Raw genomic sequence first — 22,239 nt, 5'->3', positions numbered from 1 at the left:
CCTTTTTTTTTTTTTTTCTATAAAATCTACATGACTATTTACCATCATCATTGTTTTCCTCATCTAAAGACGTTTTGCTGCCAAAAGACATTTTTTTCATCTTGTCTTTTAATTTATTGATGATTTTCGATTCGAATTTATTTTCAATACCTTGCTCATCATCTCTCCCCTCATTTTCCAGGTCTTCAGTATATTTATCTTCCTTACTTTTCAATTGTTCTTCTTGTGCTGCCAGAATTTCCCTTGCCTTTTCGCTTGTTATACTTGCTCTGGGGGTTAAACCGAGACTGGTACCACCAATTCTATGGTGATGCTTTTCTTCTTCTGATAATTCTAGAACATTAGCCGTGTAGCTTACAACCGACCTAGCGCTCTTACGTCTAACCCATCTTCTAACGGTACCGTCGCCAGTCAGTGGAGCTGAGCTTATAGCACTACTTTCAGTAACAGCAGAAGCTGAAATTGAGGATCTTGGCGTACGAGGCAATCTTACACAAGATAATCCAACATCGCTGATCCATTTGGCAACAAGAGCTGTCCATCCACATTGATGAGATGCACCAAGTCCTCTTCCTGTATCACCATCGAAGTATTCGTAAAATGTCACATAATTTCTGAAATATGGATCAGTGGATAAGAAGTTGGATGATTTTCCATAATAAATAGCTCTTTCACCATTGTTATCTGGCACAAACAGATGTATCATACGATAACAGATTTCTTCTGCAATTTCCGCGAGGTTCAAATAACTACCTGAACCTCTAGGACACTCCACTTTAAATGAAGAGCCGTAATATAGGTAAAATCTTTGTAGTGCTTCGACGATTAAGAAAGTGGTTGGGAACCATATTGGTCCTCTCCAATTTGAGTTACCACCAAACATACCGGAGTCAGATTCACCAGATAAATAACTTACAGTATATTTATTGCCATGAACATCCATTTCGAAGGGGTATTTTTCATGATGTTTTGACATCGATCTAATACCGTAATCTGATAAAAACTCAGATTCATCTAATAATCTTCTTAAGATAGCTTCTAATCTATCTTTAGAGACCAATGACATAAGTAATCTTTCACCGACACCTTTCTTTGACATCGACGCCACATTTCTGTCAAAAATCTCTGCACGATTATTAATAAACCAGTCCACTCTTTTCTTGAAACGTGGGAATTGAGCAATCACACTTGGTTCAAGAGTCATAGAAGCGTAAAGTGGAATTAACCCAACTAAGGATCTGATAGGTAATTGTTGTTTGTTATCCTCTCCCCAAGCGATAGCGTCATAGTAAAATTCATCATCCTCATTCCACAAATTCTGTTTGATAATCTTTTTACCTTCTTCATCTACTTCACTGTATTCATATTCATACGACATCGAATCACTGATTAAAATAAAATGTTCAAAGAACTTTGATGCAATAGCTTCGTAAGTTGGATTTTCTTTAGCCAACTCTAGAGCTATGTTCAACATTTGTAGGCAGAAGAATGCCATCCAACCTGTAGAATCTGCTTGTTCCAGAACACCACCCGTAGGCAAAGGCTCCGATCTGTTGAATATACCAATGTTATCTAAGCCTAAGAAGCCACCTTCAAAGACGTTCTTGCCATGCGTATCCTTTCTATTGACCCACCAAGTGAAATTCAATAACAATTTTTGGAAGACACTCTCTAAAAAGAGGCGATCTTCACGGTTGTAAATATTTCTTTCAATCTTAAACACACGATAAACTGCCCAAGCATGAACCGGCGGATTAACATCATTGAAATTCCACTCGTAGGCTGGAATTTGTCCATTTGGATGCATATACCACTCCCTTGTCAACAAATCCAATTGTTTCTTAGCAAAGGCTGGATCAATCATTGCCAATGGAATACAATGAAATGCACTATCCCAGGAGGCAAAGAAGGGATATTCCCACTTATCGGGCATGGATAATATATCATCAATATAAAGATGCTTCCATGCTCTATTTCGTCCATTAGCTCTATTTGGAGGTGGTCTTGGTTTAATATCTTTATCCCCATTGTACCAATTATCGTAAATAAAATTATAAAATTGCTTTGTCCACAACAGCCCTGCGAACGCTTGTCTTTGAACATTTCTCAGTTCGTCACTGATTGGTAAAGGAGTTACTCTCCAGTAAAAATTATCAGCATCGGCTTCACGACTTTCGAAGACTTGGTCAAAAACTTCTTCATCTACAACTGCCACATCTTGTGCTGGATAAATATTATTTGAAGGATCATTAGTGAATTTGTATCTTACTGTCACATATTCGTTTGGAGGTATATTTTTGAAATGGTATACGGCACATGCTTTAGAGCCTTTATTTTCTGGGTTTACAGCATCTTCGTTACCATGAACCAAAAATTCTTCAAATGCATCTTTTGTATATTTTGCAGGATTTTCCTTTTCACCAAACAATTTAACTAAATTTGATTCATTTTCAGTGAATAATAGTACTGGATCAATATCTTCTGCATCATTAACATCATCATCACCAAATCCTCCAGGCGATGGTTGAAATACAATTTGACGGGTTCCATATTTTTTATGTGTGACATTGATTAAATTTTCTAAAATTTTGTCCCTTTCTAAATGAGGTTTATCATTTCTTATAGAACCATCCCAAGCCCAAGTATTTCTGAAAAAAATCTGTGGAGCAATATATAATTCACCTGAATCCGTGGAACTTCTATTATGGGCAGTAATTCTAAAATTTAAATCATTTGGATTTTCAGAATCCTTTGCCATTTCGAAAAAGACGTCAAAATAACAATTATCCTGAGTTTCTTTATCTCTATACATGCCGTTAATGTCATAAATTTCAAATTCTTTGTCTTGATAACCTCTTTTACCATTTTCTTGAACTAATTCTTCGTATGGATATGGATTTTTGAAAGGGTATTTGTATAATGCTTTCATATAGGAATGAGTTGGGGTATTATCCAAATAATAATACAATTCTTTCACATCTTCACCATGATTACCTTGCGGACCAGTTAAACCAAACAGTCTTTCTTTCAAGCGTGAATCTTTACCATTCCAAAGGGCAAGATTTAAACATATTAATTGTTTATTATCGGATACACCAAATAGCCCATCTTCACCCCATCTAAATACGCGAGCATTAGCATGTTCAAAGGGGAAATGAGACCACGCATCACCATTGTAAGAGTAATCTTCACGGACTGTGGCCCAACTTCTTTCACTTAAGTAGGGTCCCCATTTATACCAATATTTTTCCTTTGTTTCATTTTCATGCAATCTTTTCTCTTCAGCGGTAGAATCAACTAATTCATTTCTTAGCTTATTCATTATTACAAAATCGGGATACCGTAATTTCTGATTATGGAAGAAGATGAATAATTGATAGATGATTATTGAAAGTTATACACGGAATAGATATATATATATATATATATACTCGAGATCTGGAAGGTGTCTAAAAATTTTTCTTTTTCAAGGGATATGACAATTTCCCATATTGGAAGTGTTATGGATTTTTGTTGGGAGAAGAAAAAAAAAGATAGTCTTAGAGGAGAATTGACCTATTAATAAACAGAAATGAATATTTTTGGTGTGTTTGTAATACCGAAAGCTGATATAGGGGGATGGAAAAAGAAAGAGAGAGAGAGTTCATTCAAACGAACTCCACATCCCTGTCGGCAAGAAACGAGGATTATGAATGTCTTCTTCAGTACGAGCGATTTACCGGTTGGAAAATGAAGATTTTGCAAAGTTGAGAAAGTCCGAGAATACGAACAGATAGAAGACATAAAGAATGATAGAGGATCGTTAATTACAATATATATATGCTGTATATATACTAGTCAATGCATATGGGGTGGTGTGGTGTCCGTTAGAATTTTGAAAGCCAGAGTCTGTAGTTTTGTTGTGCTACGTTAGCGTAGTATAATTCTGTGAATGATTCGGACGATGATGGTGCGTAGCTACTTTGAGAGGTCGTCGTACTAGTGTATGTGTAGTTATTATTTGAAATGATTTCCGCATCCACGTCGGGAATTGCATCAGTATTGAGTGGAGAGTTTATAATGGACGATAATTCTTCTGTCCTTGGCGTGGCAGAGTCTTGCAGTACTGGGCGTTCCAGATTGCTGTGGACAAAAGATAAAGGAAAGACGACGTCCTCATGAAATGAGAGAGTTTCAATTGAGAGTGACATTAGCTACTTATGTGATGGAGGGTAGCAGATAGATACAGTATGGGGTGTCTTATTATGCTATATTTGCATGCAATTGATTTTGGGAATAGAGAAAATTATAAGGAACAGAAGAAATAGAAACTATAGCAGTTGAATTGGCATGTAATTGAATCGAAGGCAACAAGTACAATTTGAAAGAGAAAGTTTGATATTATTTATATACGTTATGTACATATTTACACGTTGCCTACGAGCGGTCACAATGGTGATGATGGTGAGTGCCTGAGAATAGAAAATTTTTTTCTTCTTACATGCTGATCACACATAAGATGTTTTCCCACTCACAAGAGTCAAGAGAGAGAGAATTTCCCACAATTTTTCGTTCGTGTGCCTTGAATAATTTTTCAATTAGACTTCTGTCGTGTGCTGTCCTACCTTTTCTGAAGACATGCCGCGGAGTCCGTTGACAGTTAGGGAGGAGGCCGGAAAGGAGTTTGGCGGGAGAAACGAGGGCGGGTCTTGAGACCCAGGCGGAGACGAGAAAAAAAATCAATAAAAAAATAGAGGAGTGAGAAAATGCGCGGGGAACCGTGGTGATGGGAAGTCCCACCAAGTCTAGAAGGGAGAACGACCAGGTCACTGTGCTTTTTTCCCCTCTGGTCGTCGCGCATAGCGGAGTGAAGAACGTTCTCTCTCTTGAAGGGTAAATCATTTTTTATTTACTAAAGGTGCATATACATTTCCAGTTGCTGCTGTACTTTCTTCATACCCGAGGGGAGTATTCTTTGCGTTGCCTCAGAACACCGAAAGTAGCTGTCACGGATTCAAGTTTGCTTCGTCTAATTTACTTGCCGTGGCGAGCCATTATTACTTGTCACATTTTAGCACAGTGTAAGACAAATTTTTTTTGATAATACAAGGGAAATTGATAATCTACGATTAAGATGATACTCCTGAAAAATTCCATCAAGAGGAACATGTCTGTTTTGGTAATGAATAATCATTTGATCTAGGAACATTTCCACTTTGGAAAGTCTTAAACATGAATTGCAACGTTCCACATTTAAATTGAACCTATTCATTTACCAACACTCTTTATACGATCAAGAAATGTTTAAAAAAACACATTTGTACGTGAAGAAATATCTAATCATAACTTATATTGATTCACAGTTCTAGCGTAGATACTTTTCAAATTCCAAAAAAGGATTATTCTAAGATCAACCGCGAGCACGGCAGTAAAGCAACTAGTACCTTACCGTATATCTTACTGAGTAAAATATATACGTCCACTGGCATATTTCATCCTGGACGAACCGTGACTCTGGGTGTCTATCAATAAAAGACATTGTGGTTTCTTTAGAAGGAAACAGCAAAAAAACCGTAAAAACAATTAACTCAACTTCATATTTTTACCGTTGCATATTTATACGTCAACCAAAAAAATTTTTTTTCGACCTTCTGAGATGAGAAACCGGGTCACACCACTGGTTTATTAACTAGGGCTTAACTCAATTAAGGTGATGATGCTATTCAAATTGAATCATTAATAATGTGGTTTCTTATATACACGTACGGACGTTCGTTATTTACAAGGTTGGAGGAATTGTAGATAAGTTCAGCCGCTATTATTCCTCGGCTGGATGTCGTATTCGCAAATTTTTGTGGAATATACCTCTTGTAAGCACCTTTTAGGCATTTCTTTCAAAATTTACGTAGTACTTCGTCTCTCATTTCTTTATTATGATTGCCCTGACGTAAATGTCCTTTGTTCTGCTCCAATTTTTGCATAACTCTGTAGCGAAGCTTCCACCCTGTAGGGCCTAATTCCTTTATTCTAGCAGATTTGTCCTTAATCAAATAATTATCAATCCCACCTTCTTTACTTATTGTCCTCAATACCTTTGCCGTTAGCTTAATCCTTATCCTCCTATTTAATGCTTCACTCCACAACTCTTTCCTGACAATATTCGGGAGCCAGCGCCTCTTTACTTTATTCTTACTCTCTGATATACTGTGGCCAAACTGAATGAAAGAACCTCCATAGAGACCTTTCTTACTTTGCTTGAAAACACTAGGCTCACCATATTTATAATCTGGGAACTCTGCCACCTTCTTTGGTATATAAAGAGGTTTAGGATCTCCAATTCTATAAGCTGGCTTTTTAGCAATCCTCTTTGATTCAATTATTCTCCATTCTCTATGAATAGGATGAAAAGTGCCAAATGAGCGTTGAAGCAGGAATCTCTTCAATATGTTCATTGGTCTATATGCTCGATCGTTCAAGATCTAAAGTAAAATAATACTTATTTTTTTTTTTAGTTTTTCTACCCTTTTCCTTTCAAGTAAGCACAGTATCATTCGAAATCCAAATAGTGTACTTCTCAGCAAGACAGTCTAATTAAATCCGGCTCAGAAGTATGTATATATATATATATCAACTAAATACTTTTTTAAAGCCATTCCAACTACCACCAATAACAGGCGTCTTGCTCAATTTATCACTTGCGGCATTTGCCGGTTGGTAAAGCTCTCCTGCTTCTGTAGCTCTCCTAATTTCTTCAATGACTCTTTCCAAATCAGTAACTCTATCCTGTAAAATTAAATTCTGCTGCATAACAGTTGCATTCTTTTTCAATGTTTTCTCAAGATCTTTACTCAATTCTACTGGAACTGATCTTCTTTGGATTTCTTTATTTTTCTTTATTTGGGTATTGATCTCTTTTTCCATTCCCAAAACTTCTAACTTCATGTTGGTATTTTCCTTCACAACGGATTCCATCTTCAATCTGTTTTGCAGCAATTCATTTGCAATGGTAACATGTTCCCTACTCAATATTGTATGCTTAATTTCCAGTTCACGAACTTGTTTCTGAAGTTTCATATTACTCTCTTCAAGTTGCGAAATTTGTTCCTGTTGAGCAAGTTCATTCAAATGAATTTCGTTATACTCTGACTCATATTTAGCCAATTCCTCTGGTGTAATTGAAGACTCATTTAGCGCATCTTCTATCAATTTTTTGATGTCTAGATTATCTGCTGTTATGGAAACAACTGCATTTTTGTGCATAACTGATGCATTATCATCGTCCGATTCATTGTTTTCCTCCCTAGTTGTACCTTCATTAAGATAGACATCAAATAAGTTATTTCTGAGGAAGAATAATAAATCATCGAATTCTAATGAAATTATTTTGTCTTTATTTTTAATCATCAAAGTTAATGCAATTTTCAAAAGACTTCCAAGACCCTCAAAGAAAACCAAATCCATTACATTCGAGGAAGATTCAATTGGAAGAATTGATGAGAAAAAAGTCAAAAAATAATTGGACATGTACATTGATGAACGTATACCTCTCTTGACTAGGAAACTATAAATTTGAGGAGAATTCTCTTCTAATAATCTATCGAATTGGAATAGTAACATTGAGAGACCAGGTGAATTTTCCAGATAAAGTTGCTTTGCATCATAGAATTTTAATAAAGTACTTAATAAGCCGAAAGCACGAACTTCATCTTTTACAACATGGTAGATACATGTTGCTATGAAAATTAGTGATTCGTTGTATTTGATGTCGTCATTAAGTAAAATTGCTCCTTTTATTACATTAAAGATTGACTCCAGTAAATCAGCAGGGACGTAGTCCGAATTTTGCAAGTCATATAGTAAGGTGTCATCTGAAATGAAATCGTTTTCTAATAGGCTACTGTAAACTATTTCCCAGTTGTGACAGTAATTGAAAGAGAGCGAATCCCATACGTTGGCTCGTATATCTTCAGGAACATGCGCGACTAAAAGCGTTTCGATATCAACGCTATACTGATGAATGGTTTCATAAGGGGCTGATATCAGTTTTCCCCATTCTTCTGTTATTTCATCGGGAATGATGGCTGATGAGTTTTGGGCCTTATATTTTGTCTCATCTTTCAGTATCTTCACAATTTGTTCCTGTTGATAAATAATCATGCTCTTGGCTGCCTCTGGACTGGTAAATATACGGATGCCTTGATTTTGAGCTGAGGGAGCGGCAACATGCCTTGGAGGTAAAACTGGTGGTGCCAGTTCAGTGCTCGACTGCGGTGAAGAATTTCTAGGAGGTAGCGACGGAGGTGGTGTCATCTTAGATGAGTCCACAGGATGCATTTTAGGAGGTAGTGGAGGAGGTGCCATTGATTCAATGGCTTTCTCGATTTTACTTTCTTCCTCTGCAAGTTCTGGACTATTGAGTGTTTCAGGAACAGGTGGTACCTCTCTCACATTATTCACGAGGTCAGAAGTGTCAGTCAGGGAGGATTCCACAGGAGTCACAGTGGTATTTTCTTGTTCCTCCTTCTCCTTAAATAGTTCTATATCGCTCATTGCTCGATGGCTTTTTGATCGTTGCACTCGACTGTAATGACTTCCTTTAAATTTGAAAACTTTCGAGTTCGTTTTCTAGAATACAAGACGTAATGCAATGCCATCATGTAGAACAAAAAAAAAGAAAAACTGAAACAAGAATATATAAAATATTTAAGCAACTCGAGAATACAAAAAGAATATAAATTGACAGTAAACACGACCGTTTTAAAATCAGTTACATTCAGAGAGGACGGGCGAAAAGTGATAAGCTTGTAGATTTTCCGTTGATGAATATCCGGATAATATTTCAGAATAGTCATCCGGAAATACGATTCCTTCTGTAATACCTAAATCAGCAATCAACCTTTCAGTCTCTACAGCACTGGAGTTTGTAAAATGAATTCGTATATTACCATTAGATTTTGTGACCGGTAATGAACCGTAGGTGTTGAATATTTGCTCTACCATTTTTCTAATTTTATCTATTTTAGCTAATTGATATTTCCAGCTACTCAAGCTAGTTTCACTTAAAAAGGCAACATTTCCAAATGGCGTAGATAAACTGGGTAGTTCAAAATCAATATACGAACCACGTGTCACTCTCTGCTCATTCATCAATTTGAACAAGTCAGCTTCGTATGATACGGAACGTTTTATATTGGTGCTTTGTAAAGATTTCTTGATATTCTTTACTGCAGTATTTGTACACTCTGTAATCCTCGATCGGTGTAACTTATCGAACACTGAAGACTTGTTGGATGGAGTAATGGTAGCTCTTTGTAACAAGACTGACAGAAGATTACACTTGGGACCATCGAATACTCTCCTTATTGAAAGAAAAGAACTAGAACGACCCGAACATGAAAGCAGTAGAGGATATAGCCTCTGTTGCTTATATCCTGTCTTTCCAACATTTCCCACAGCAGGAACTCCCCTGAATAATCCTGCTCCAATTTTTTGATTTACCAATTTCCTGTACCTAAGTAACTCTTGTCCAAGGGCCTTAGCCCAACGTCGATATCTGTCTACCATCATTTCAGACTTGGTCTTCGTAGGATTTCCACACCGTGCAAACAACGGCTTATAAACTTCTTAAAATCACTTTGCGATGAGCCTCATCGCCATAAGACGCGTTACATTGCAGATAGCCTCTTTTCATTCGGCCCGCGTAACAAAATTGAAAATATCCATAATTATTTACACCAAGATCTCAGAAAGATGTATCAGCTTACTGCTAACGAAGCAGCATATATAATAGGCCATTTTAAAAAAGACTACCACTGGACTTGAGTTTTTATGGTTGAAAAGTATGGTCACTAAACCTTCACACAATTTGAGAAGAGAGTTCAACTGGCTGAAAGAAACCGATACGATACAGAAAGATAAACAGTTGATATTGCATATTGTTAATAAACAGATAAATGTTACTAATTCATTGCGACAACGACCTTTATACACAGATTCATTGGATGCAAACTCAATATCAGGGCTAAGAGAAAATCTCCGAACAACACCTCGAGAGAGAATTGCTCAGAGTCCCACACAATCTGAGAGACATAATGCTGAATTCATCTCACAACCAGTGTCCACCACTAATCCTATACGATATGAAAGGACGCCAACCATGCCTTTAGGATTAAGGCCTTTAGATTCTCAACCAGGAACTAACATATTGTCACAAACTACCTCCAATATTTCGGGCGGCAATTCAATTATTAGGCCATCGACCTCAACTGTTGGCCCAGTACTTCCAAGATCGAGATCCCCACTACAACCATTTATCTCGCCCGCTCAACGACAGCTGAAACTAATTCAGTTGCAAGAGGCACTCATAAATACTTTGAGGAAGCAATCGGAAAAACTGCTGAATAAATGCCAAATAATGGAGTCCACGTCACTCTCAGAAGATGCTAAAAAACTCAAAATTAATGCCTCTATTAATCCAGACCTATTAAAACTTGAGTCTGAAATTAAACTTCTCGAGGCGCAGATCTCGAATCTTGGTCCAAACCTAAACGAAATCAATAATATTCCTAGCCCATCAGTTACCAATACCAATGTTTCAACTGCCGCCTTGATCCATGTGTTAGATGAAGAGCATGACAATTCAGAAGAGGCAGTAGTAATAATGGAAGACAAATATACGCGTTCTGAGGTAAGTCACAAAGACTTGAGTGAACAGAACTTGCTACCACCAAAGAGACAATTACGTGCACATACAGCCATAAATTACAAGATTCCGGAAAAGGACGATCCCTTTGAGTACAGAATAGGCAGGTTGCAAAATGAAAGTCAAGCAGAGATCACATTTGAGGCTGAGGAGGACATTCACTCTAGTTATATTAGTACAGCGGACGAAGAAAGAGTTGAGAACGATTTAGTTCATCAAAGCGATCTCGATTTTGTAGTGGAAGATGATGATATAGATAGTACTAAGGATGCGGCAAGTTACAATGATTCACAAGAAGACAATTTCGAAATAGTTGTCTCGTCACCGCTAAAGGAACATAATGATACTGCAGAGATCAATCTATTAGAAGAAGATTTCATCGTTGATGAGGATGCGGATAAAAATGGTAATTCATTATTGTCAAATATTGTACAAATGTCACACTCTGACTTAGAGCTCATAGAAAGTGAAAATGAGGAGGATCAAGGAGAAGATTGGTACGACAGTGATTTAGAACTATTTAATGAAGAAAGAGAGAACGAAACTCAATTTGCTGATATCAAAGAGTTAGATAATGACTTAAAGATTATCGCAGAAAGAAAACTACCGGAAGATGAGAAGAATAACTTGTCCATTCAAACAAATGTCAAGAGAGAAATTACTGACGCATTCAATAAAGATGACTTTGATGATTCCTTATTAGAAGACATTGAGATTAGTAGAGTGGATAAAAAGAGAAAATATCCATGGTCGGAAGAAGTCGAAGAAAGACTTCATGGAGTTTTTAAATTGCCAGGTTTTAGACCTAACCAAGAAGAGGCAGTAAATGCAACTTTAGACGGCAAAGATGTCTTCGTTTTGATGCCCACGGGTGGTGGGAAATCATTATGTTATCAACTGCCTGCTATTGTGAAATCTGGTAGAACAAGAGGTACTACTATTGTAATTTCACCATTAATCTCGTTGATGCAAGATCAAGTAGAACATTTATTAGCCAAGAATATAAAGGCTAGCATGTTTAGCTCGAAAGGCACCTCCGAGGAAAGAAGACAAACATTCAATTTATTCATACACGGCTTGTTAGATGTCGTTTACATATCGCCGGAAATGATAAGTGCATCACAACAATGTAAAAGAGCAATTGACAAGCTGTATACTGACGGAAACTTGGCAAGAGTAGTAGTTGATGAAGCACATTGTGTCTCTAATTGGGGGCATGACTTTAGGCCTGATTATAAAGAATTGAAGATGTTCAAAGTAGAGTATCCTACCATACCAATGATGGCATTGACTGCAACAGCAAGTAAACAAGTTATAATGGATATTATCCACAATCTTGGTCTAAAAAATGAGGTGTTTTTGAAGCAAAGTTTCAATAGAACAAATCTGTATTACGAAGTCAAAAAAAAGGATAAAGATACGATGAATAATATTTGTGATATGATAAAAAATAGATTTCGAAATCAAACAGGGATAATTTATTGTCATTCTAAAAACTCGTGTGAGCAAGTATCTTCTCAACTTCAAAGGAAAAATATACGATGCGCCTATTATCATGCGGGCATGGAACCTGAAGAGAGAAGTGCCGTACAGAAGGCATGGCAAGAAGACGAGATTCAAGTAATATGTGCTACAGTAGCGTTTGGTATGGGGATAGACAAGCCTGACGTTAGGTTTGTGATACATTATACAGTTCCAAGAACTTTGGAGGGTTACTATCAGGAAACGGGTAGAGCAGGAAGAGACGGTAACTACTCCTATTGCGTTACCTACTTTCATTTTAAGGACATTAGAACCATGCAGACAATGATTCAAAAGGATCAAAATCTTGATAGAGAAAATAAGCAGAAGCATTTGAACAAATTACAAGAAGTTATGGCTTATTGTGATAATATCACTGATTGTAGGAGAAAATTGGTTCTATCTTACTTCAATGAAGATTTCAATCCTGCTTTATGTGCGAAAAACTGTGACAATTGTAAAAATAGATCTAATATCACTCTCGAAAAGAGAGATGTCACGGGTCTTGCAAAGGACATAGCTCGCTTGGTTGAAGCTATTCAACACGATCGTGTCACTTTGATTCATTGCCAAGATATATTCAAGGGCTCACGAAATTCAAAAATTATGTCGGCGCATCATGATACGCTCCCGCAACATGGCCAAGGTAAGGGTATGCCTAAGTCAGATGTGGAAAGAATTTTTTTTCACCTTGTTACAATGCGTATTTTGGAAGAATATCAAATCATGAATAATCGCGGTTTTGCTACCACCTATGTCAAACCAGGGCCAAGCTTTAGAAATCTTGTCTCGAATAAATTAAAGGTAGAGATGCAATTCAACGTAACCCCAGGAAATTCTCGTTCTTCTACTGCGAGCGGAACTCAACCGGCGCCACGAGCTGCTTCAAGAATGGCTTCTGATAAAAGAAGCAACAGAGAGCCTTCTATTCAAGGTGCTCCTTCTTTTATAAGTGCCAGAGATCATTTGAGGTCCTATAAGTATGATGATTCTTCTCAAGAACCTACTCCAATTACTCTGGGAAGTAGGCATGAACTACAATCTACACAAGAAATGAGAGGTATCACGTTTGCATACAATAAATTGAAAGATGCGTCGTACAATATTGGCAATAGGATGAGCCCTCCGATGGTCAATTTCTTTCCAGATACTATATTAAAAAAACTTGCAACTCTACTTCCTCCTACTGAGGAAGATTTTTCCCGTTTGGTTGATATTGAAGAAACATACAAAAATAGGTTCAAATATATCAAACCAACAATTTTAGAAATACGTAGGTCCATGATGAATATAACAGACAGTGTAGTTATAAGTCAAGGAAGTACCCTTCCTGATTTGGCGAGTTCCGCAACTGGTACAGTTTCTAAATTTTTTAGTATGGAAGTGGATGAAGAAAAGCAAAATGAAAGAATTCTGAGCCAATTGCGAGAGAGCCAGCTTACCAAAGGGATGCATAGCTCAGGAGGAACATTATCACATAATGGGCAAAGGAAAAAGGCACAAGGAACGACGGCAAAACTTACTACAAGAGAAGAAAACCATAGATATCAATACGATACCAAAACCATAATATAAATTCATATAAATATAGCATATACATAACATGATTTTACATCTAAATAGATTTTGAAGTCAATCAAAAATCTACTCCGTATGCTCTTCAAAATCCTCTACAGCAGGACAAGTGCACATGAGGTTCATGTCACCATATACATCATCAATACGAGCGACGGCGGGCCAAAATTTATTCTTTTTCAAAAATGGTAGCGGATAAGCAGCACTTTCACGACTATATCCTCTAGTTTCCCAATCTTCAGAGCAAATTAAATCTTCCAGTGAATGTGGGGCCTGTTTTAGAACGTTACCTACACTTACCCCCCCTATATATGCATCAATTTCTTGTTTGATAGATATCATAGAATCTATGAATCTATCTAACTCTTGCAAGTTTTCTGATTCGGTGGGCTCAACCATCAAAGTTCCTGGAACTGGGAATGCAAGTGTAGGGGAATGAAATCCGTAATCTTGTAGCCTTTTTGCTATATCAGTGGCTTCTAAATCGTAGCTTTTATACCCTCTCAGATCAATAATAAATTCATGAGCACATCCTCCTATATCGCTGTTGCTTTCAAGAAATAATATTTTATAATGAGGTTCCAGCTTCTTTCTCAAATAGTTCGCATTTAACATGGCAATCACGCTGGTGAAAGGTAAACCCTCACTTCCCAACATCTTTATGAATGAATATGATATTGGAAGGACTAATGCGTTTCCAAATTCGGCAGATGATACAGAAGTAACTTGACTTGCACGTGAAACCGTTCTATTTGTGACAATGTTGGAAGGTAAGTATTTTACAAGTTCACCTCTAACACAAATTGCACCGACACCAGGACCACCACCACCATGTGGAATGGCAAATGTCTTGTGCAAATTCAAATGGCAAACATCAGCACCTAAGTAGCCAGGTGATGTTAACCCTAATTGAGCATTCATATTGGCGCCATCAAGATATACAAGACCTCCCTTTGAATGTACAATGTCTATAGCATCTTTAATGACAGGTTCATAGAGCCCGTACGTAGAGGGATATGTGATCATGAAGGCAGCTAATTTATCTTTGTACTTTTCTGCCTGTACCTTTAAATCTTCTATATCCAACATTCCATTTTGTAGGCACTTGATAGGAACAATTTTCATACCACACATAGCAGCTGAAGCTGGATTAGTACCATGGGCTGAGATAGGAATTAAGCAGACATTACGAGCACCTTCACCTTTTTCGTTTAGGTAAGATCTGATTACCCTTAAACCGGTGTACTCGCCTTGCGCGCCAGAATTAGGTTGTAAAGATACTGCATCCAAACCTGTAATTTCGGCCAAATCTAATGATAATGATTTGGTTAGCTCGATATAGCCAGAAACTTGATTTACAGGTTGAAATGGGTGAATATTAGCAAATTGGGGCCATGTTATCGGTAACATTTCTACTACGCTATTGAGTTTCATTGTACAAGAACCTAATGGTATCATGGAATTTGCTAGTGAGAGGTCTCTGTTCTGTAAATAGTGTAAATATCTTAACATTGCAGTTTCACTATGATACTTGTTGAAAACACTTTGATTTAGGTATGCATCATTTCTCCTTATTTCAGATGGGAATTCTGGGAGTACATTAAAGTCAGGAACAGATTCTTCATCTAAAAATAATTTCAATAAGGATATTACATCCGATTTAGTTACCGTTTCATCTAGAGACAAAGAAACAATATTTTCATTGACAGCGAAAAGATTTATACTATACTTTGTAAGAGCTTCATCCAAAAACTTTCTAGAATTTGTATCACTACTCAATTTAACAGTAAGAGTATCAAACCAGTTTTTGTTAAGTAAAGTGTGTTTACACTTTCCTGTAATGATTGATTTGGCTAAAATGCTTGTGAAGCCATAAATCCTTTGAGAAATGCCTTTTAATCCTTGTGGACCATGATAAATACAATAATTGGATGCAATATTTGCTGATAAGGCTTGAGCAGTGCAAATGTTTGAGGTTGCCTTGTCACGTTTGATGTGCTGTTCTCTAGTTTGTAACGCTAATCTATACGCAACGTTACCCAACCGATCCTTTGAGACACCGACAATTCTTCCAGGGATTTTACGATTCAGTTTATCGACAACAGCAAAGAAGGCAGCATGAGGTCCGCCAAATCCCATAGGAACTCCGAATCGTTGACTTGATCCGAAGACAATGTCAGCGCCGAAGGCAGATGGTGGCTTCAAAAGAGTAAGGGCCATCAGGTCAGAGGCGACACTCAACAGAAGGTTTTTCGAGTGCAATTTCTCGGAAACTTTAGAGAGAGTATTTATTGGCAGTATTGACCCATCTGTTCCAGGATATTGGATCATACTGCCGAAGGTCCCCGTATCATCGAGTGCACTAAGTATGCTTTCTTCATTCGAAGCATCAACCTCAATAATATTGATAGCTAGCGGCTGAGCTTTAGTGTACAGAACAGATTTGGTTTGTAGATGTAAATTACTATCAATTACATAGTTTAATTTCTTCTTTCTCGAAGCGTTAAAGGATAATAGCATTGCTTCCGCCGCAGCTGTACCTTCATCTAATAGAGAAGAATTAGCTATGGGCAAACCTGTCAGTTCGGAGACAACAGTTTGAAAGTTTAAGAGGGATTCTAATCTACCCTGTGAAATTTCTGCCTGATAAGGTGTGTACGATGTGTACCATCCAGGATTTTCTAGAAGGTTTCTTTGTATAACTGGTGGGAGGAAAGTCCCGTAATACCCTTTACCGATGAAATTGCGAGCTTTGTAATTATTTTTGTCAGCGATTGACTGCAGATGCTTTAACATTTCTTGTTCAGTGTAGCCCTTTGCTGGCGCTCTAAGATGGAGTGGTTTCCTTTCCAAAACATTGCGAGGTACCAGTGATTCGATGAACGTCTCTAGATCATCGTAACCTAGAGTTTTCAGCATAACCTTGATATCCCATTTTGATGGACCAATATGGCGCCTCAAGAAGGTGTCTAATGGCCTATCTAGATCACTTTTTTGGTTCTCATAGAGTTCTCCAAATTTCTGTGAACTAATATTAGTGGAAGAAAAACGTATTATATTGTTGTTTGTACCAATGGGACTTTTTCTATAGAGGCACCATGGGATTGAATCTATAGCTTTACCTAAGCTGGCCCAATAGACTCTGTTTGAAACAGGCATATGCTGTGATACTTACCAATGTAGTACTGCTATTTCAAGTTCCTACCAAAGCTGAGGGAGAAAAAGGAATTTTAAACTACACTTTTATAAGTAGACACTATACTCCAAAAGTATCTGAAAGAAGCACTATTCTCTCCTTATCTAATCTATAACAAGTTGTTCCGCAATTCTATTCTTCCAAGATGGGATTGCGTAAGATCAGGTTCCTCGGACTTCTTCCCCAAAATAAGAGTCAAGGATAGGACCATTTGATGCATAAAAGCTCTTATCGGGAAGATTGTGGAAGAGAACTACAGCGAGTACGGACATACTCTTGGCTGAATATCTATATTATCTATACGCTAACGCACTCAACTTTACACACGTCTCTCATGGTCTATCTCTGATTGTGGCTTTCCATACCGAGTAATAAGCCGGAACACGCCCTCCCTTGAAGAGTACATGAAGTTTTCTCTTCCAATTAAGAAATCTATGTAATTAGAAAACTGCTAAGCTCGGCTTTCCATCCAATTAATACTGCTATTTCTTATTGCATCTTGTTCAGTTAATATAGAGATTTCTCGATATCAAGCAAGTCCTTCCCGGTAGCGAACAGTAGAAAAACACAGAACTTTGGTTGATTCTTTGAGATTTGCCAGTTTTAAGCAACGGGAGCATATATACTCATGGTACTATGGCTCGTCAAAATCTGATTGGGATGGTTGTATCCCAGGGGAAAATGCAAAAGACGGTCAAAGTGCGTGTAGAGTCTAAACTGTTCAATAAGAAGATTAACAAAGAATTGTTTCATAGAAAGGATTATTTAGTACATGATGAAGGTGAAGTGTCAAGAGAGGGTGATTTGGTTCGTATTGAAGCGACCAGGCCAATTTCGAAGAGGAAGTTCTTTTCAATTGCTGAGATCCTGAGGAACAAGGGACAACAGTTCGCACAATATCAATATCAGGTTAAATCGGACGTCGCCAAAGAAGAGGCCTTGAAGACACAGCAATTCTTAGAAAGGAGGTCTCATACTGAAGCACAAGACAATAGTATTCTTCTGAAAGATGTTCGTATGATCCAAAATGCGCTCTCGAAGGGGCAATCTGTTGAAGAATTGGAAGAGATCAAGAAAAGATATGGGATCACTGAATTCTCTCAGGATACGTTGAAAGAGATATTAAAGCTGAATGTTTCTGATTTACAAGAGAAGCTAACCCAACAACGTTCCAAAATTGATTCACTGCATGAAAAATTGGACGAATTCATGAATGATGACAATAAAGCGATCGACTATCTCAAGAAACATGGGATTGAAGATCCGACACTTCTGCAGAAAAATATCAAAAGAAACATCTTAAGAAAGCATCTACTACAAGAATTGTGAAAATCCAAAGCATCAATCCTGTATATATATACATATAAATTATGTGTAAATGGGCTCATACGCCTTTTAAAATTTCAACTTCGAAGAGTTGATTCCCTTAATCGACAGATCAAAAACGCTTGCTTACATAGAAAAAAATTTGATAATCAGCTTTAAAGAGACTGGTCATACAAGTACCACACGTGTATATCATGTTTTTTAATAGCGTGAGGCGCACTACTAGGACATATATTTGTTGGGTTTGTTTGGAAGAGGAGGAAATAACCAAGGAAACAGAGTTTAGTTGGATCTCCCATAGTTGTGGTTGTAATTTGCAAATTCATAAAGCATGTTATTTGAAATGGTTTTACAATTCAATGGACAAAATTTTTATTCAGAGAGTAGTGCCAGGTCGTTCATCAGACAATGCTCTTATCGATGTTAGGAAAGAATGTTTGCTCAGGATCATCGATAAGCATCGAAGTTTTCAAGTTAACAAGCATATATGGAATTTATTTCCTTTGCCAATTAAATTGTTAACAAAGCCTTACTACAGATTATTGAACACAGTATTTTTATATCCACAAGGTACTCTATTCGGAACATACCTTCAAAGTATCGAAAATGCCCAGGATATCCTATTGGAGCTTCCAAAGAGTAAGAAATGTCCACAATGTAGAAAAAGAGACTTCATACCAGCAAGTACGGCATTTATACAGGAATCACTCTCTTTGTCGATAGCATACAAAATTGACATGATTATACAAAATGTCTTTGGAGTAGTGTTAACCGCTGGTACTATTCTGAATCCAAGAAAATTATTCTTTAAGCTGGGCCTACATCAACTTCGAGTGATATTTCCAGAGAGTTTCCTAAAAATATTATTAAACATAAGTACTACTAGAGCTCTGGATGTGTTTTCTGAGACTGCCAATGGGTTGCATAGCATTTCCACTTACAATAAATTCATTGTATATGGTTTTCCATTCTTTCTAGCATCATTAATAACTCCAAACAATACATTTATAAATGAACTGCATTGGATATATCCTATCATTCTTTCTCTCAGAGTGAAAGCTTACAATGGCAAAGTAAAGACAAATATTATGTCCGCTTGCCTACTTTCAAGCAAGGTCTTAATCTGGCTATTCGACAATTTTTTGAATCCATTCCTTTTCAAAAGGTTCATCAAATCAATGTATGAAAGTGCCGATTTCAAATCACTTGGATCATTATTATTTGGCTCCACTGAAGAGTGGTATAATTATTTTACACAATCTGAAGGTTATAATCAGCTTTTCAGATCGATGATATGGCCTTTCTTGGGGAATTTTGCTGGGAGTCATATATATGATTTGATCGTATGGTTACAAGGGAAAACGGGCATTAGTTTGAATTTAGAAGCAAGTCATGATGAATACAAAATGATATTTAATTTTAGTGGGTGTGTCTTACTCGCATTTGTATACAAGCTGGTCCACATTCATTTTATTCGGGTCAGATTAAAGGAACTTAGAGAGTTAACATTAGTGGTCGAACAAGCTGTCAAAGAATGAGGAAAGTTCAATTATCCAATCTCCAAAGTAAAGTTTGTAGATAAAGATATGGTAACAGTGGGCGATCTTAATTTGATATTTTTAATTTTTACAGAATTTTTAAAAGCTTAATTTATAAACATTATATATGGGGTAAATTATTTTTCTTTATGCATTCGATTGTTTAATCAACTTCTTCCATTTCGGTGTCAGCTGGAACTTCTTCGATTGGAGCTTCAGCAGCAGCTTCTGGAGCAGCGGCTTCTTCTTCCTCTTCGTCAATGTTTAAACCTAGAGAGATTAATCTGTTGATTCTAGAAGCGAAAGAGGTTGGTTCTTCTAAAGTGAAACCGGATGTCAATAAAGCAGTTTCGAATAATAAGGCAGTTAAATCCTTTACAGTCTTATCTTGGGCGCCACCTTCATCCACTCTTTTCTTTAATTCCTTGATAATAGGAGATTTTGGAGAGATTTCGAAGGTCTTCTTAGAGGACATGTAAGCAGACATAGAAGAATCTCTCAAAGCTTGAGCCTTCATGATTCTTTCCATGTTAGCCGACCAACCGAATTGACCAGTTCTGATAGCGGCTGGAGCATCAACTAATTTGTAGGAGACCACAACCTTTTCGACTTGTTCGCCCAAGATTTCCTTTAAGGCAGTAGTTAATGGTTCAAATTCCTTAATTTCATTTTCTCTTTCAGCCTTTTCTTCTTCAGTTTCTTCTAATTCGAAATCCTTGGTGATGTCAACTAAAGTCTTACCATCAAATTCCTTCATTTGAGTGAAGGCGTATTCATCAATTGGGTCGACCAAAAATAAGACTTCGAAGTCCTTAGCCTTTAATGCATCTAAGAATGGAGACTTTTCAACAGCCTTCATAGATTCACCAGTAATGTAGTAGATGTTCTTTTGGTGTTCTGGCATTCTGGTAACGTAGTCACTTAATGAGGTAACTTCATCGGTGGCCTTAGTGGAGTTGTAACGTAATAGTTTAGCTAAAGCAGCTCTGTTTTGAGTATCTTCGTGAATACCTAACTTGATGTTCTTGGCGAAGGCAGAGTAGAATTTCTCAAATTGTTCAGAGTCTTCCGCGATTTCATTGAAGGATTCAATTAACTTCTTGACGATGTTCTTCTTGATGACCTTCATGATTTTGTTTTGTTGTAACATTTCTCTTGATAAGTTTAATGGTAAATCTTCAGAGTCGACGACACCTCTGACGAAACTTAACCATTCTGGAATTAAATCTTCAGCTTCATCAGTGATGAAGACACGACGAACGTATAATTTAATATTGTTTTTCTTCTTCTTAGATTCGAATAAGTCAAATGGAGCTCTCTTTGGAATGAATAAGATAGCTCTGAATTCCAATTGACCTTCAACAGAGAAATGTTTAACGTATAATGGATCTTCCCAGTCGTTAGAAATGGATTTGTAGAATGCATTGTATTCGTCTTGGGAGATTTCGGATGGGTTTCTAGTCCATAATGGTTTAGTCTTGTTTAATTCTTCTAATTCTTTAACTTCTTCTTTGATCTTCTTAGTTTCTGGTTTCTTTTCTTCACCTTCTTCATCGACTTCTTCTAATTTTGGCTTCTTGTCATCCTCTTCGTCTTCCTTCTTTTCTTCACCTTCTTCAGTAGCTGGAACTTCCTTTTCGACTTCCTTGGTGACTAGTAATTGGATTGGGTAAGCAACGAACTCAGAGTGTCTTTTAATGACTTCCTTAATTTTCTTTTCCTCCAAGTATTCTAATTGATCATCCTTTAAGAATAATCTTAAAACGGTACCTCTACCGATCTTTTCGTTGGTTTCATCTAAAGTGACAGTGAAAGAACCACCAGCATTAGATTCCCAGATGTATTGTTCGTCGTCATTGTGCTTAGAGATAACTTGAACCTTGTCAGCGACTAAGAATAAAGAGTAGAAACCAACACCGAATTGACCAATCATAGAAACATCGGCACCAGCAGATAAGGCTTCCATGAAAGCTTTGGTACCAGACTTAGCAATGGTACCTAAGTTATTGATTAATTCAGCTTTGGTCATACCAATACCGGAATCTCTGATTTCAAGAACTTTTTCTTCTGGTTTTGGAGTTAGTCTAATGAATAATTCTGGTTCGGTTTCTAAGACCTTTGGATCAGATAAAGATTGGTATCTGATTTTGTCTAAAGCATCAGAAGCGTTAGAAACTAATTCTCTTAAGAAAATTTCTTTGTTGGAGTAGACAGTATTAATGATCAAACTCATTAATTGAGTGATCTCAGCTTGAAATTCAAAAGTTTCGGAGGACATTTTGCTGTGATTTTAACTAGTTCCGTTTAGATGACAAAGAAAAGAGTTGAAAAATGAAATCTATAGATGAATTGATGTTATCTTATACATTCAAGATATGCAACGGTAATTGACATATTTGAAA

General features: G+C 37.0%; 10 protein-coding genes across 10 annotated transcripts; 3 read left to right on the top strand and 7 right to left on the bottom strand.

Moving 5' to 3' along the window:
* Positions 1 to 34: 34 nt before the first annotated feature.
* On the bottom strand, positions 35 to 3,322 carry KAFR0A07240 (uncharacterized protein; the record flags this gene model as incomplete). The annotated part of the gene is made up of 1 exon (XM_003955244.1): positions 35 to 3,322. The coding sequence occupies one exon, from the start codon at positions 3,320 to 3,322 to the stop codon at positions 35 to 37; it is 3,288 nt and encodes a 1,095-aa protein (XP_003955293.1).
* A 544-nt stretch (positions 3,323 to 3,866) lies between these two features.
* On the bottom strand, positions 3,867 to 4,190 carry ICY1 (Icy1p; the record flags this gene model as incomplete). The annotated part of the gene is made up of 1 exon (XM_003955243.1): positions 3,867 to 4,190. The coding sequence occupies one exon, from the start codon at positions 4,188 to 4,190 to the stop codon at positions 3,867 to 3,869; it is 324 nt and encodes a 107-aa protein (XP_003955292.1).
* A 1,683-nt stretch (positions 4,191 to 5,873) lies between these two features.
* MRPL24 (mitochondrial 54S ribosomal protein bL28m) lies at positions 5,874 to 6,431 on the bottom strand (the record flags this gene model as incomplete). The annotated part of the gene is made up of 1 exon (XM_003955242.1): positions 5,874 to 6,431. One exon carries the CDS (start codon positions 6,429 to 6,431, stop codon positions 5,874 to 5,876), a length of 558 nt encoding a protein of 185 aa, XP_003955291.1.
* A 175-nt stretch (positions 6,432 to 6,606) lies between these two features.
* GYL1 (Gyl1p) lies at positions 6,607 to 8,529 on the bottom strand (the record flags this gene model as incomplete). The annotated part of the gene is made up of 1 exon (XM_003955241.1): positions 6,607 to 8,529. One exon carries the CDS (start codon positions 8,527 to 8,529, stop codon positions 6,607 to 6,609), a length of 1,923 nt encoding a protein of 640 aa, XP_003955290.1.
* Positions 8,530 to 8,742: 213 nt separating this feature from the next.
* Positions 8,743 to 9,546, bottom strand: SPG5 (Spg5p; the record flags this gene model as incomplete). Its single annotated transcript, XM_003955240.1, has 1 exon — positions 8,743 to 9,546. The coding sequence occupies one exon, from the start codon at positions 9,544 to 9,546 to the stop codon at positions 8,743 to 8,745; it is 804 nt and encodes a 267-aa protein (XP_003955289.1).
* A 274-nt stretch (positions 9,547 to 9,820) lies between these two features.
* On the top strand, positions 9,821 to 13,777 carry SGS1 (ATP-dependent DNA helicase SGS1; the record flags this gene model as incomplete). Its single annotated transcript, XM_003955239.1, has 1 exon — positions 9,821 to 13,777. One exon carries the CDS (start codon positions 9,821 to 9,823, stop codon positions 13,775 to 13,777), a length of 3,957 nt encoding a protein of 1,318 aa, XP_003955288.1.
* A 69-nt stretch (positions 13,778 to 13,846) lies between these two features.
* Positions 13,847 to 16,936, bottom strand: GCV2 (glycine decarboxylase subunit P; the record flags this gene model as incomplete). The annotated part of the gene is made up of 1 exon (XM_003955238.1): positions 13,847 to 16,936. The coding sequence occupies one exon, from the start codon at positions 16,934 to 16,936 to the stop codon at positions 13,847 to 13,849; it is 3,090 nt and encodes a 1,029-aa protein (XP_003955287.1).
* A 673-nt stretch (positions 16,937 to 17,609) lies between these two features.
* MRPS17 (mitochondrial 37S ribosomal protein uS17m) lies at positions 17,610 to 18,302 on the top strand (the record flags this gene model as incomplete). Its single annotated transcript, XM_003955237.1, has 1 exon — positions 17,610 to 18,302. One exon carries the CDS (start codon positions 17,610 to 17,612, stop codon positions 18,300 to 18,302), a length of 693 nt encoding a protein of 230 aa, XP_003955286.1.
* A 191-nt stretch (positions 18,303 to 18,493) lies between these two features.
* KAFR0A07160 (uncharacterized protein) lies at positions 18,494 to 19,837 on the top strand (the record flags this gene model as incomplete). Its single annotated transcript, XM_003955236.1, has 1 exon — positions 18,494 to 19,837. The coding sequence occupies one exon, from the start codon at positions 18,494 to 18,496 to the stop codon at positions 19,835 to 19,837; it is 1,344 nt and encodes a 447-aa protein (XP_003955285.1).
* Positions 19,838 to 20,000: 163 nt separating this feature from the next.
* Positions 20,001 to 22,115, bottom strand: HSC82 (Hsp90 family chaperone HSC82; the record flags this gene model as incomplete). Its single annotated transcript, XM_003955235.1, has 1 exon — positions 20,001 to 22,115. The coding sequence occupies one exon, from the start codon at positions 22,113 to 22,115 to the stop codon at positions 20,001 to 20,003; it is 2,115 nt and encodes a 704-aa protein (XP_003955284.1).
* Positions 22,116 to 22,239: the final 124 nt, after the last annotated feature.

This window comes from Kazachstania africana, chromosome 1 (genome assembly GCF_000304475.1).
Source record: "Kazachstania africana CBS 2517 chromosome 1, complete genome".
Taxonomy (NCBI): Eukaryota; Fungi; Ascomycota; class Saccharomycetes; order Saccharomycetales; family Saccharomycetaceae; genus Kazachstania; species Kazachstania africana.
The sequence above is the reverse complement of the archived record's forward strand: the minus strand, read 5'-3'. Positions and strand labels throughout refer to the sequence as shown.